Consider the following 15,181-nt stretch of genomic DNA (forward strand, 5'->3'; position numbering starts at 1 on the left):
CATCTACAAAGACACAGAATGAGAGCATGGTGGCCAGATTTAAGATAGACTAACATATTGAAGTTAGACAAAATCCCTTTCAGTTGAMACGGTGGCCTGGTCAGATCCATTGAGTTGCTATGACTGGAGTCATAGCATCGATTATTTTCTGTACTAGCATCAGCCAGTCTCAGAGAGCTGATATGAAACTCACAGGGAAATGTGTGACTGACTAKTCTAATACATGGGATTGACAGTAATAGAACACCCACCCATTCATGCTGTGGCGGCAATGACTGGCTCTAATTAGAACATTCAACAGCAAGACGGATAGAAACCTGTCTGTCAAATAGAGGCACCATGAATGATAAGATGCCAAACAACTCAACTTCATGGTAACATTGGTCTTTGTCTGTACTGGCCACCACTGGTACAAATAAAACATMTTGGCATGTACTATGTCCACTAGGTGGTAGAATAAGCCTTCATCACCCAACCTATTCTAAGTCGTGATATGTAACCATGAAGCTTAACTTGTGAAGGTTATCACATTATGAATGCTACATTCATGCTCAAAACACTGAGCTGTGAGACACGTCAACTTAAATCAATTCAACCATAGCAGGGCAGGATAGTTTTTTTTATTTTTAAATAACTATTTACATGACAGCTCTTTATAAAACAAATGTGTTGTCTTACACGACCCACAATATTTCTAAAAGAAAATGTTTCAAAATGAAGGGCAATGTGATGAATAAATCATTGATACCAGAAAATGTATGACTCGCGCAACACTTTTTGATGGCTGAGCAACTGTCCCTTGGTTTGCTGTGATAATCACCTTTGACATGGATGGTGTTTTCAACTCCCTCAAAAACCAAATAACCCTGAGCTTTTAAACCCTTTCAACGGCATTATTTATATTATTTATATTATTCATATTACGTGATTTACTTTTAAATCTTAATGTATTATCAATGAGGTCCTAAATGTGAATAAAACTTTCTGCCAATAGAAGAAATTGTCAATTATTAYAAATTGTGATTTCAGGGGGGGCTCAAATAAGGGCAGTTTGGACGAGAACGTTTGAGGGAGTCTACAGTACGATCAGTCTGTCAGTGAAATCTAACAGTCAGGTTGAGGTTTAAGATTCACAGTAGGCACAAACATACACAGGCAGAAACGAGTGAATGCTCACTGCCTTGCCAATTCACTTATATCACAGCTCACATTTAACATTTCTGCAGTTAGATATATTTCTGAGGCAACTTGGGTAAAGAGCCTTGACTAGAAGCACTACAGAATAATGCCCCATACAGAAATCCAARCATTATTACCTCAGTTATTCTTCCTGCTAGTCCATGCTACTTACTGCCTAAGGAGGATAACTATCCCAAATAGGACTCTCCATTTTAATAATGGACATGATTAGGGCACATGGCAGCAAGACTGAGAACAATCATGATGTGAAGAAAATGGTGAGTAAAAACTTCACTCAACAGAATCAAACAACCACATTCTGATAAATTCTGAGAGAGTGACCTTAACAATAATGTACTCTGTATCACATAATGYAACCTCAGGTGGTCAACGCATCCCTTCATTAAAAGTAAAGAGATGATGAACATGGAAGTGTGTAAGAACAACCCCTTGTGTACACGACAACTCATCTTAATATTAGCAACTTCTAACCGTTTTAAGATGCTCAACATGAATGAAAAGCATTATTAGAACAGGATATTGTTTTAGAACCGTTTGAGTAAAATTAAGTGTATCTTCATAAACTATGAATTGTGAAATGCTTGTGAAATGCTTTGTTTTCTATTGCTGTCAAGCTTAATGCATGTAAACTCTTTAATACTGCCAATAAAAGCTTGTTTCTTATTTAAAAAACATAAATAAAAATATTATTTGTCTCAAAATACTATGCAGGGATTAAAGGGAGATTTTAAATCTTTTAAACAACACCTTGTTGTTTTCAACCTGAGATTAAAAACCAAGATTTCCCCTCAGAAGAGTCAGTACAGTAGTCTTTGATGAGTCTAAACGTTCAGTCTAAAAGAGCCACAATGTGCTTGTGACAGGATGTCCACGACAAGATTGGTTGGTTGGTGAGGAGTCACACCTGGCCTCAGCAAAAATCCACCTTGATGCGAATGGTTACACCAAATTAGGGCTTGGTTGGTCTGAACGAGTTCCACTGACAAAGTTATAAACCAGGAACTGCGAGGTGCCACAGTAGTGTGTAGCAAAGAGCTTTCCGTCGGGCGTGGGGTCGGAGAAAGCGATCTCCTCCTTGCTCAAGTAGGAGCCGTAGATGAAGTTGTTCCTGTGGGAGGGCAATGAGAGAAGAAGTGAATGTTGAAGTTCCAAAACTTACATATTTCAATTTATATATATATATTATATATATATATATATATATATATATAATATATATATATATATATATATATATATATATATATATATAATATATATATATATATATATATATATATATATACACACTGCTCAAAAAATAAAGGGAACACTTAAACAACACAATGTAACTCCAAGTCAATCACACTTCTTGAAATCAACTGTCCACTTAGGAAGCAACACTGATTGACAATAAATTCCACATGCTGTTGTGCAAATGGAATAGACAAAAGGTGGAAATTATAGGCAATTAGCAAGACACCCCCAATAAAGGAGTGGTTCTGCAGGTGGTGACCACAGACCACTTCTCAGTTCCTATGCTTCCTGGCTGATGTTTTGGTCACTTTTGAATGCTGGCGGTGCTTCTCACTCTAGTGGTAGCATGAGACGGAGTCTACAACCCACACAAGTGGCTCAGGTAGTGCAGCTCATCCAGGATGGCACATCAATGCAAGCTGTGGCAAGAAGGTTTGCTGTGTCTGTCAGCGTAGTGTCCAGAGCATGGAGGCGCTACCAGGAGACAGGCCAGTACATCAGGAGACGTGGAGGAGGCCGTAGGAGGGCAACAACCCAGCAGCAGGACCGCTACCTCCGCCTTTGAGCAGGAGGAGCACTGCCAGAGCCCTGCAAAATGACTCCAGCAGGCCACAAATGCGCATGTGTCTGCTCAAACGGTCAGAAACAGACTCCATAGAGGTGGTATGAGAGCCCGACATCCACAGGTGGGGGTTGTGCTTACAGCCCAACACCGTGCAGGACGTTTGGCATTTGCCAGAGAACACCAAGATTGGCAAATTCGCCACTGGCGCCCTGTGCTCTTCACAGATGAAAGCAGGTTCACACTGAGCACATGTGACAGACGTGACAGTCTGGGACGCCGTGGAACGTTCTGCTGCCTGCAACATCCTCCAGCATGACCGGTTTGGCGGTGGGTCAGTCATGGTGTGGGGTGGCATTTCTTTGGGGGGCCGCACAGCCCTCCATGGGCTCGCCAGAGGTAGCCTGACTGCCATTAGGTACCGAGATGAGATCCTCAGACCCCTTGTGAGACCATATGCTGGTGGTTGGCCCTGGGTTCCTCCTTATGCAAGACAATGCTAGACCTCATGTGGTTGGAGTGTGTCAGCAGTTCCTGCAAGAGGAAGGCATTGATGCTATGGACTGGCCCGCCCGTTCCCCAGACCTGAATCCAATTGAGCACATCTGGGACATCATGTCTCGCTCCATCCACCAACGCCAGGTTGCACCACAGACTGTCCAGGAGTTGGCGGATGCTTTAGTCCAGGTCTGGGAGGAGATCCCTCAGGAGACCATCCGCCACCTCATCAGGAGCATGCCCAGGCGTTGTAGGGAGGTCATACAGGCACGTGGAGGCCACACACACTACTGAGCCTCATTTTGACTTGTTTTAAGGACATTACATCAAAGTTGGATCAGCCTGTAGTGTGGTTTTCCACTTTAATTTTGAGTGTGACTCCAAATCCAGACCTCCATGGTTGATAAATTTGATTTTCATTGATAATTTTAGTGTGGTTTTGTTGTCAGCACATTCAACTATGTAAAGAAAAAAAGTATTTAATAAGAATATTTCATTCATTCAGATCTAGGATGTGTTATTTTATTGTTCCCTTTATTTTTTTGAGCAGTGTATATTATATATACATACATAACACACATATTTTAGATTTTAAACAGTTGGAAACAGAGGGGGAGACATGCAAGTGGGAGTACAGTAGGAAGGGTGAATGTGGGGATTGAACCAGTCTCTGGTGGGGAGCAGTATATACACCGAGTGTACAAAACATTAAGGACATCTGCTCTTTCCATGACAGACTGACCAGGTGAAAGCTTTGATCCATTATTGATGTCACTTGTTAAAGCCACTTCAATACGTGTAGATGAAGGGGAGGAGGCAGGTTAAATAACGATTTTTAAGCCTTGAGACATGGATTGTGTATGTGAGCCATTCAGAGGATGAATGGGCAAGACAAAAGATGTACAGTGCTTTCGGAAAGTATTCAGACCCCTTGACTTTTTCCACATTTTGTTACGTTACAGCCTTATTCTAAAATTGATTCAATTGTTTTTTCTTCTCATCAATCGACACACAATACCCCATAATGACAAAGCAAAAACAGGCGTTTAGACATTTTTGCAAATGTACTAAAAATAAACTGAAATWTATTTACATAAGTATTCAGACCCTTTAAATCAGTACTTTGTTGAAGAACCTTTGGCAGTGATTACAGCCTCAAGTCTTCTTGGGTATGACGCTACAAGCTTGGCACACCTGTATTTGGGGAGTTTCTCCCATTCATCTCTGCAGATCCTCTCAAGCTCTGTCAGGTTGGATGGGGAGCATCACTGTCTCTCCAGAGATGTTCGATCGGGTTTAAGTCCGGGCTCTGGCTGGGCCACTCATGGACATTGAGACTTGTCCCGAATCCACTCCTGCGTTGTCTTGGCTGTGTGCTTAGGGTCATTGTCCTTTTTGGAAGGTGAACCTTCGCTCCAGTCTGAGGTGCTGAGTGCTCTGGAGTAGGTTTTCATCTTGGATCTCTGTACTTTGCTCCGTTCATCTTTCCCTCAATCCTGACTAGTCTCCCAATCCCTGCCGCTAAAAAACATGCCCACAGCATGATACTGCCACCACCATGCTTCACCGTAGGGATGGTGCCAGGTTTCCTCRAGACTTGACACTTGGCAATTTTAATGAGMAGTGGCTTCCGTCTGACCACTCCACCATAAAGGCCTGATTGGTGGAGTGCTGCAGAGATGGTTGTCCTTCTGGCAGGTTCTCCCATCTCCACAGAGAAACTCCGGAGCCCTTTCAGAGTTGGTCACCTCTCTGACGAAGGCCCTTCTCCCCCAATTGCTCTAMGAAGAGACTTGGTGGTTCCAAACTTCTTCCATTTAAGGCCACTGTGTTCTTGGGGATCTTCAATGCTGCAGACATTTTTTGGTACCCTTCACCAGATCTGTGCCTTGACACAATCCTGTCTCGGAGCACCACACACAATTCCTTCGACCTCATGGTTTGGTTTTTGCTCATACATGCACTGTCAACTGTGGGACCTTCTATAGACAGGTGTGTGCCTTTCCAAATAATGTCTAATAATTGAATTTACCACAGGTAGACTCAATAAAGTTGTAGAAACATCTCAAGGATGATCAATGAAAACAGGATGCACCTGAGCTCAATTTCGAGTATCATAGCAAACGGTCTGAATACTTATGTAAATAAGGTATCCGTTTTTTTATTTTTTTTATATAAAATTAGCAAACATTTCTAAAAACCTATTTTTGCTTTGTCATTATGTGGTATTGTGTGTAGATTGATGAGGGAAAAAATGAAATAAATACATTTTAGAATAAGGCTGTAATGTAACATGTGGAAAAGTCGAGGGGTCTGAATACTTTCGAATGCACTGTATGTGCCTTTGAAGGGGTATGCTAGTAAGTGCCAGGTGACCGGTTTGTTACAAGAACTCCAACGCTGTGGGTTTTTCACACTCAACATTTTCCTGTGTGTATCAAGAATGGTCCACCACCAAAGGACATCCAGCCAACTTGGCACAACTGCGGGAAGCATTGGAGTCAACATGGGCCAGCATCCCTATGGAACCTTGTAGTCCATGACCTGACGAATTGAAGCTGTTCTGAGGGCAAAAGGGGTGCAACTCAATATAAGGAATGTGTTCCTATGTTTTGTAACATTCAGTGTATGTGACTGAATCAGGGGGCATTAAGGCGTCAGCATGCTTCTGTTAGGCTGGCACCTAGCTGACTTACTCCCTTAAAATAACTTTGCTTGAAAAATGAGGAACAAAAGTGGCAATATACTGTTTGTTCCATTTCGAGATGCCGTAGCCATTATACACTTCCTCAAAATAGTCTGAATTAACTAAAGAAATCTGTCATTCATTTTGACATTTTGCAGAGGAATCACGCAATTTTACATCTAACTAAGATGATTGGTGCAATTAAAAAATATTATTATATATTCTTTTTTAATTTTACCCCCCTTTCTCCCCAATTTCGTAGTATCCAATTGTTAGTAGTTACTATCTTGTCTTCTCGCTACAACTCCCGTACGGGCTCGGAGAGACGAAGGTCGAAAGCCATGCGTCCTCCGAAGCACAACCCAACCAAGCCGCACTGCTTCTTAACAACGCGCGCCTCCAACCCGGAAGCCATCCGCACCAATGTGTTTCGGAGGAAACACCGTGCACCTGGTGACCTGGTTAGCGTGCACTGCGCCCGGCCCGCCACAGGAGTCGCTAGTGCGCGATGAGACAAGGATATCCCTACCGGCCAAACCCTCCCTAACCCGGACGACACTGGGCCAATTGTGCGTCGCCCCATGGACCTCCATGGACCTCCTTCGAGCCTGGGCTCGAACCCAGAGTCTCTGGTGGCACAGCTAGCACTGCGATGCAGTTCCCTAGACCACTGCGCCACCCAGGAGGCCGGTGCAGTATTTCTCAATGACAAATTGTCCATGAAAATGAGTCGTCTCTCGTTGAATGACAAAGACTTTATTGAAGAACACCTACTCTTGACCAATCACCAACAAAGGGATGTAGTCTTTGGCTGCCGACTACGGCTTGCCTTGAGAAAAGAAATTGTGCACGAACAGCTGAAAAAAACCTTACCGAAGTCCAAAACAAACAAAATGCCACAAAATATGCAAACACTCTTCCGAACTGTTTTGGCTGGGAAGCATGCAGACGCCTTTACCCCCCCCCTCCCCACGGAGCAAATTATGTTGATTTTTGTGCACGAACAGCTGTTCGTTTTTTCCTTCGATTCATACCCAAGTAAGACTGACGGACTGACCTGAGACACTCGATCATGCGTGAGGCGATGCCCCTCCGTCTCATCATGCTGAAGACCCAGATGCGGCTGATGCCACAGAGGGCTGGCTCTGGGTTGGTGGAACAGCACCAGGCTCTCTGACGCTCAAACATCACCTTCTCTCCCTCCGAGCCCTCGGGCACCGCCTCCTCGATGACCCTGTAYCCCTGCACACGCACATACAATCACATACATGCAACAACAGCGAATACATCGTCACAATAAAGTCTCTTTACTTTGCATCGTAACCACCCTCCCAACAAACACACACATTRCCAGCCTTAACCCACACAGTCTTTCTCACCTCCTGAATGTGCTCAGCGATAAGGCACCCAGCTACCTTCTTGTCATTGGAGATAAACAGGAAGGTTTTAGTCTGGGAGGGACACTTGGTCTCAACCTGCTGGAAGCCCAGGTCATTGTCCACCATCTCTCTAATCTCCTCAACCTGACAAACCACCAATAAACAGGCTGTGTAAGACTTCTTTGCAGGGTCGTATTCATCAGTGCACACCGTAGCAAAACCTTTTGCAACAGAAAACCAGTGTTTCTTATCCCTCCCTGTTACAGTCAGTTTTCATTCTGTTTGATGCCTAGTGAATATGACCCTGGACTACAGGACAATTAAACTGTAGTGATGAACAGAGGTTATTGGCACCCTTGATAAATATGAGCAAAAAATACTGTATAAAATAAGCAATACAAACATATATTGTAGGCAAAAAATWATAATAATCGGACAATTATATTATTTTACAGTAATACAATTGCTCAGAGAAATACATTTTGTTTAACCCATTACACTCACAGCACCCGTCATCCCATATACGGGTTGAAACTGGCAGATTTTGTAATTGATAAGCGCCTAAATTGAAAAACAGTGGATATACAGTAACATGCTATACATGGCGTCAGAGCTCAGGTTCTCCGCTTCACAACGCTGTATGGGTTTTGASTGACAGAAGTTATAAACTTGAGCACTGTGCGTGACAAGAAGATGCCCCCATGCTAATTGGGCAACTTTTGCAAATGTGTTGTCTAAGTGAGGGAAATCCTGTAAATCAAGATTAGTCTGTGTTCTGAATGATGTGTTGAGGATTATAATAGATAGCGCTTTATTGTCATACAAGTGAACCACCCACGAGTTACAATGTGCACTTCACGTTTCGATATTTGAAAACTCGTAATTTACAGTATCAACATTTCATAATTGGCATGTTGGATCCACAGTTACAAGGTGTTCAAAGCCGTGGGAAGTAGGGGTGCTGAGGGTGCTGCGGCACCCCCTGATAGATAAACGGCATTGGCACTTGGATTGGAACCGGTGCTATGAAAATAGAGCTCTTTGGCCACGCACACCAGTGGTGGGTTTGGCGTTGAAAAACAGAAGCACATGCAGAAAAGTACCTTATATCTACAGTAAAATATGGTGGTGGATCTTTGATGTTATTGGGCGGGGCTATTTTGCTTCCACTGGTCCTGGGGCCCTTGTTAAAGTCAACGGCATCATGAACTTTACCAAGTACCAGGACATTTTAGCCAAAAACCTGGATGCCTCTGCCAGGAGGCGGACACTTGGCCGCAAGTGGATCTCCCAGTAAGACAATAAGCACTGATCAAAATCCACAAAGAAACAGTTAATTTACCACAAAAATCAACATTTTGCAATGGCCATCTCCGTCTACGGACTTGAACCCCATTGAAAACCTGTGGTTTGAATTGAAGAGGGCAGTCCATAAGGACAGACAAAGGATATCAATGATCTGGAAAGATTCTATATGGAGGAATGGTCTAAGATCCCTCAAGTTGTTCCCAATCTCATAAAAACATTTTAGAAAAAGGCTTTGTCGTTATCCTAGCAAGAGGAGGGTGCTAGAGTACTGAAAAACAGGGGTGCCAATCAATGTTCCCTCTAAGCTGTGCTGCTGCGCCTCTCCCCTGGGACTGCCTTGCAGAAGAAATATCAGCCCACGCAAAGCAGCACAAGATTGAACTTCAATTTTCTAGAGTTTTCCTGTTAGTTAACAGTATCAACGTTTCCCTTTACTGTGGGAATTGTGATCGACTCAACGGAATATTAGCCACTTTCAATGCAACATCCCGAAACAAAAACTATGCAATAGATTTTGTTGTGGGCAGAACGCATCCGAGTAGGATTCTATTGTATTGACAGGCTTGACTCATGCCCGTACCCTACACAGATTATGTGCGCCATAACCAATTAGAGCTGCAGTAGGCCTTTATGGAAATAGACCTTTGCCATTCACTTTGAACTGGACTGTGTTTACAGCATGAGCGGTCATGAGTAGATGCACTTGTTTTGAGATCAAAGCGAGAGCGAGCTACATGTACTGTAGCGACGTGTGCACATTTGTTCATATCCTTTGCTAGTTAGTTATTAGCCCAGTTATAAACAATTTGCAGTCAGCAATGGGGGAGTGATTGCTTCCTACAAGAGCACAAAATGGGTGCATTTCTAGACAGCTTTGAAAAGTGAGTCAGATAAATCTTTTTTAGAGGGGCAGTGTTGTATTTTGAAAAAAGGCTTGAATAAGCTAACTAGCCAATAGGGAGAGGGTATCATAATTTTCCTGATTCTCTGTAATAATGGTATGGGAATAATGCTACATTTTATTTTGTAAAGTGCTTTTTTCTTACTTGTAAAACAAAATCTCTGTGCAATTGTATCTAGTATAAAATAATAGAACTGTCCAATTTCTTTTGACCATACAATATAGCTCAGTATTTGTATTATTTATTTTATAGTCTTTTTTGCTCATCTTTATCAAGGGTGCCAATAATTATGGACCCCACTGTATATCAGGGGTTTACAAACTCTCGACATATGTATCAGGGGGATTTAAAGTACACAGTATTTTAGATGAATATTTTTTTCATCGTATTATAGTCAATGTTTATCCATATGTGATAATGTGTACATTTGGAGCCTGAAGCACACATACCTTCTTCAGTGCATATTTGGGGTCATCTGGAAGGACAAGGATGATCTTGCCATCGGGGTACTCCCCCAAAATCCTCTCCTTCTTCCACCCCTGTGGACGGCATGACAAATCAGTGGTTTATAGGTCGAGAGATGTGTGTGTATGTGAGAGATGTTTGAGTCAGAGGGGACGAGTTGGCACGRATAGTCTGCGTCCCAAACGCCTCCCTATTTCCTATATACAGTAGTGCATTACTTTTGACCAGAGTCCTATGGGACGCATTCATGTGTGGGAGACAGCTCATTCTCACCACATATCTGACAGCGCTGGTGAACTGGTTGTGGAAGAGCAAATGCTGGGATTCATCCTCTGGGTTGGCAGCGGAGTACAGCATCCCACACACACTGCAGGTTACTGGGCCAAAGTGCTTCTGCCCTGCATCCTAGGAGGTGACACGCACAGACTCTAGGTCAGTTCTGACATACGGTAAATAGATTATATCTAAATATAGGAASTTACTAGCCTGAGTGCCAGTCTGTGCAATCATGCCAACTCCTTGTCATGCCAAACCTTTGGCTTGACAATGACAGCAAGTAAGAGCACAAACAGATCTGGGACCAAGCTAGGAACATGCATAGTCTTTGAATAACATCACTGTGTTACAAAAGTGAACACGAAGTACAGTGGGCAGTATTCGGCGAAGGACTGAAACACTCACAATAATGGCTTGATTTACGTCTTTGTCGGTCTCCTTTAGTTTCTTGATTTCTTTCTGCAGACGTTCGTCAGAGAGGGGACTGCCATTACCTGCTGATTGAACGACCCCACTGCCATGGAAACACAGACACTGTTCGAATTGRGCCGGAAAATAGTTGTTGTGCAGAAAACTATTTGGTCATTGTAATATGAGTGTAAATTCTTACGAGTCAGAGGCATTCTCTGTTGTTGTCTTGTCCTCTGTCTTGACCTCTGGGGATGCGGATTTAATCTCAGTAACTGATAAGTAAGAGACATTCTATAAGAAGCATATTACACAATGTATGATATGACAATGTGTTARAACACTGTTCAAACTGTCATTTGGATGTTATCAAACATGAGAGTACCCGCAGGCTTTTCTTCACACTGCTCTTTGTCAACAGAATCTCTTGGGGGCTCTTCAGAGGGAGGGGAGAACACTGGTGCTATGGAATCCTGTGGAAAGACAAGAGGTTTTAAGAGGGATACATTTTGGCGACAAAATKATTTTTTACCATGAAAATGGCTGTATTATGATCCACACTGCTTCTAATGCGTCACTGAAGTGCCCTGTACAGTTATTGAATGGGATTTTAATATCATTTCTAACACAAACCTACCATTCTTACATGCTAATAAAGAAATAACAGGTCCAAGGATGTTACCTCATCTTTGCCAGTTTTGGCCGTAGGTGGTGCTTCTGCTTTCTGCTCATTTTTGGGGGAAGATATAGGTACCACCACTGCCTTCTGTACACTGGGTCTAGGCATGTCTGCCTTCTGTACGGTAGGTACTACTGCATTCTGTACAGTAAGTTTGGAGTCCTGTGGAAGGAGGGGAGATAAAGACAGTTACAGTACCACACAACCAGCATAACAACCAAGAAAGTTATTTCAAGTAGCATAGTTCTACAGTTGCCATTGTGCCCTAATAGCAACAAGCATAGAGCTACTGTAAATGTGTACATAGTAATTTTTTTGGTGTTTTTAATTGTTGATTTTTTTTTTTATCAGCTCTTTTGTTTTTGATATGAGTTTTTCTTGCATATATCTGGTGTTTTTAAACTACAGATTAGCAGGTTAACACTTTTTTTCATGGCTAGCTAGCTAAAGTGCGTCTGGACACAGTACCAGCTTTTTTTTMRTTCATCTGGCTGCCAATTGCAAAATCTCCTCAAACCAGAAGTGGACGGTTGGGTATGGGGGCCAGCAACCCCATCCGGTAAAAAAATGGAGGTACAGAAACAACAACAAATGACAATCCTACAACTGGATGCAAAGATCTCCCAGACTTGTATGACCGCCATCAGTGAAAGCCTACGGGAAACTGCTGAGTAAAGATGGGAGCACTGAACACCAAATACAAACTGCACGTTGGCTTATGGAATGTTCAAACAATGTTTGAGTCCAGAAAGCTGGCACAGGTTACCAACGAAGTGAGGAGATACAAGCTACAGATCCTGGAAGTGAGTGAAGCTAGGTGAACTAGCTCTGGTTCCACGAGAAACAGTACTACACTCTGGATGGGAGGACAGACAACATCATGAAGGTGTCGCCATCATCCTACAGAAAGGGGTAGAGAAAACGAATGGAATGGAAACCAACGGCAAGTTGAGAAGCTCACTGAGGGACATCAAGGTGTGAAAGGGGGCAGATGTCGCCAGTGGCCACCATCTTCTGACTGCCGACATCAATCTAAAGCTGAAACGTTCAAGACCACTGACAAAAGGAACAAGATTTGATGTTGGCATGCTGACGTACCAAACCGTCAAGATAACCTTCATAATGCAAGTTCGCAACAAGTATCAAGCCCTTTCAAACAACACAGAAGAAGATGAGGCGGCGACTGAGGAAAATAGACAGGAAGTGGGGGAAAGTGGTTCAAGCTTACAGTGAAAGCAGCAAGAAAACCATAGGACACAGAAGGCAATGCGAGGAATGGATCACCCCAGAAACATGGGAAATGATCCGAGGAAAGAACAGACATGAAAAATACAAGATGCCAAATCAAAGGCTAAAACTAGAATTGGAGMAGCAGTACAGAAAAATCTACACAAGTCAAAAGGCTAGTAGGAAGAAACAAAAAGGGCCTACCTGAAAAAGCAGCAGCAAGGAAAAGTATACAAAATCACTAACCAAATCTGTGGCAGAAAATTCAAGTCAAATACTCAAATCAAAAAGACAAGCAAGGCAATCTCCTGACTACGGAAAATGAACAGGGAGCAAGATGGACAGAACATTTCAGAGAAGATCTCAACAGAGAACCCCAGGTGGATCTAATTACCACACAACACCTAAAGCTGCTCTAGAAGARCTAAACATAAACACCAACCCACCAACCAAAGACGAAATAATCACTATCATCAAGTCACTAAACGGGAAAGCTACAGTTCCTGATAACCTCAATGCCGAGCTGTTCAAAATCGATCCAGTAGTGGCTGCAAACATCCTTTCACTTTTCACTGATATCTGGTTGAAGGGAACGATACCTTCAGATTGGACCATGGGGGTGATCATACGGGTACCTAAGGGCACTCTAATCGATTGTAACAACTGGAGGGGCAACGCACCTTTATCTGTTCCCAGCAAGATCTTTRGCAAAATTACCGTACAACGGATGTCTTCAGCTGTAGACAAAGTGCTTAGGAACAAACAAGGGAGGAAGGAAGGAGCTGTACAGACCAGATCTTTGCCCTCATTGAGCAATGTAGTGACTGGCAACAAACGCAACAACTTTATTGACTTCCAGAAGGCTTTTGACAGCATTCACTGCAAAAGCCTATGGAAGATCTTAAGAATTTGTGGAATCGCCACCCATGTTGTTAACATCATAAAACAGTTCTACAGCAATTTTTTCATGCACTGTGGTAACGAGCAACATGAGCTTTGCTGTGCAGCTGAGTTCGTCAAGGTTGTGTGATGTCAGCCTTACTCTTCAACCTGACAATAGATTGAATCACAGAAGATCAGGCAAGAGGAATACAATGGACCTGGTATTCTACTCTAGAAGACCTTGACTTCACCGATGACCTGGCTCGTTTATCACACACACACACACACACACACACACACACACACACAGAAGCCATATGTTGATAGCTCGGCCATAACCTGACCTAGCGCCCCCGACAAGCAGACTACTTCACATGAAGGGACACACTGGCTGGGAGTATCTGGGTACGACTGGCACGTATCCATACTAAGGGAGAGCAGTCGAGACCAATTTGGGGACTCGGATCGGCACAAGTCAGGAGGCCCAGATGGTAAGAGGAGGCAGCTAGGGCTCGGCCCAAGCACCATCCGAAAAAAACGACCGAGGCGGCAGTACATAATCGAGACCGCTTCAAACAACAATGAGCAACCCAGGGACACTGAGCTAGTGGCAAGAGAGAGCCAAAAACGAGGAGGATAATTTCTGTGGAAGTGGAGAAGGGCGGGCTAGAGTAAGAGGACCAGAACTTAGGGAGAAATATCCTTCCTTTTTGGCCTGTCACGGGGTTTTTTTCGGATGGGGCCACAGTGTCTCCTGACCGCTCCTGTCTCAGCCTCCAGTATTTATGCTGCAGTAGTTTGTGTCGGGGGGCTAGGTCAGTTGGTTACCTGGAGTACTTCTCCTGTCTTATCCAGTGTGTGTGATTATAAGTATGCTCTCTCTAATTCTCTGTTCTCTTCTTTCTGAGAACCTGAGCCCTAGGACCATACGTCAGGACTACCGGGCATGATGACACCTTGCTGTCCCCAGTCCGCCTGGCCTTGCTGCTATTCCAGTTTCAACTGTTCTGCCTGCGGTTACGGAACCCCTACCTGTCCAGACCTGCTGTTTTCAACTCTTAATGATCGGCTATGAAAAGCCAACTGAGATTTATTCCTGATTATTATTTGACCATGCTTATCATTTATGAACATTTTGAAAATCTTGGCGCTCTCTAATTTTCTCCTTCTTTCTTTCTTTCTCGGAGGACCTGAGCCTAGGACCATACGTCGGGACTACCGCCGTGGTGACTCCTTGCTGTCCCGTGCCGCTGCCTTGCTGCTATTCCAGTTTCAACTGTTCTGCTGCGGTTATGGAACCCCTACTGTCCAGACCTGCTGTTTTCACTCTAATGATCGGCTATGAAAGCCAACGATTTATTCCTGATTATTATTTGACCATGCTTGTCATTATGAACATTTTGAAATCTTGGCATAGTTCTGTTATAATCTCCACCCGGCACAGCCAGAAGAGGACTGCCACCCCTCATAGCC

General features: G+C 43.4%; 1 protein-coding gene across 3 annotated transcripts in view; it reads right to left on the reverse strand.

The window, feature by feature from the left end:
- Positions 1–600: 600 nt before the first annotated feature.
- LOC111973186 (enolase-phosphatase E1) overlaps positions 601–15,181 on the reverse strand; it is a 21,824-nt gene continuing 7,243 nt past the window's right edge. For 2 of the 3 annotated variants that reach the window (XM_070446723.1, XM_070446722.1), the window contains exons 5-13: positions 11,603–11,761; positions 11,306–11,393; positions 11,123–11,195; positions 10,918–11,026; positions 10,510–10,641; positions 10,221–10,310; positions 7,562–7,705; positions 7,240–7,424; positions 601–2,308 (exon numbers count right to left, since the gene is read on the reverse strand). In XM_070446723.1, the coding sequence (XP_070302824.1) occupies positions 2,140–2,308; positions 7,240–7,424; positions 7,562–7,705; positions 10,221–10,310; positions 10,510–10,641; positions 10,918–11,026; positions 11,123–11,195; positions 11,306–11,393; positions 11,603–11,761 (1,149 nt within the window). In that variant the 3' untranslated portion in view covers positions 601–2,139. Of the gene's footprint in view, positions 2,309–5,787; positions 6,060–7,239; positions 7,425–7,561; positions 7,706–10,220; positions 10,311–10,509; positions 10,642–10,917; positions 11,027–11,122; positions 11,196–11,305; positions 11,394–11,602; positions 11,762–15,181 lie in introns of those variants that run through there. The other variant, XM_070446724.1, reaches the window with a different exon arrangement.

Source organism: Salvelinus sp. IW2-2015, linkage group LG14, assembly GCF_002910315.2.
Source record: "Salvelinus sp. IW2-2015 linkage group LG14, ASM291031v2, whole genome shotgun sequence".
NCBI lineage: Eukaryota > Metazoa > Chordata > Actinopteri > Salmoniformes > Salmonidae > Salvelinus > Salvelinus sp. IW2-2015.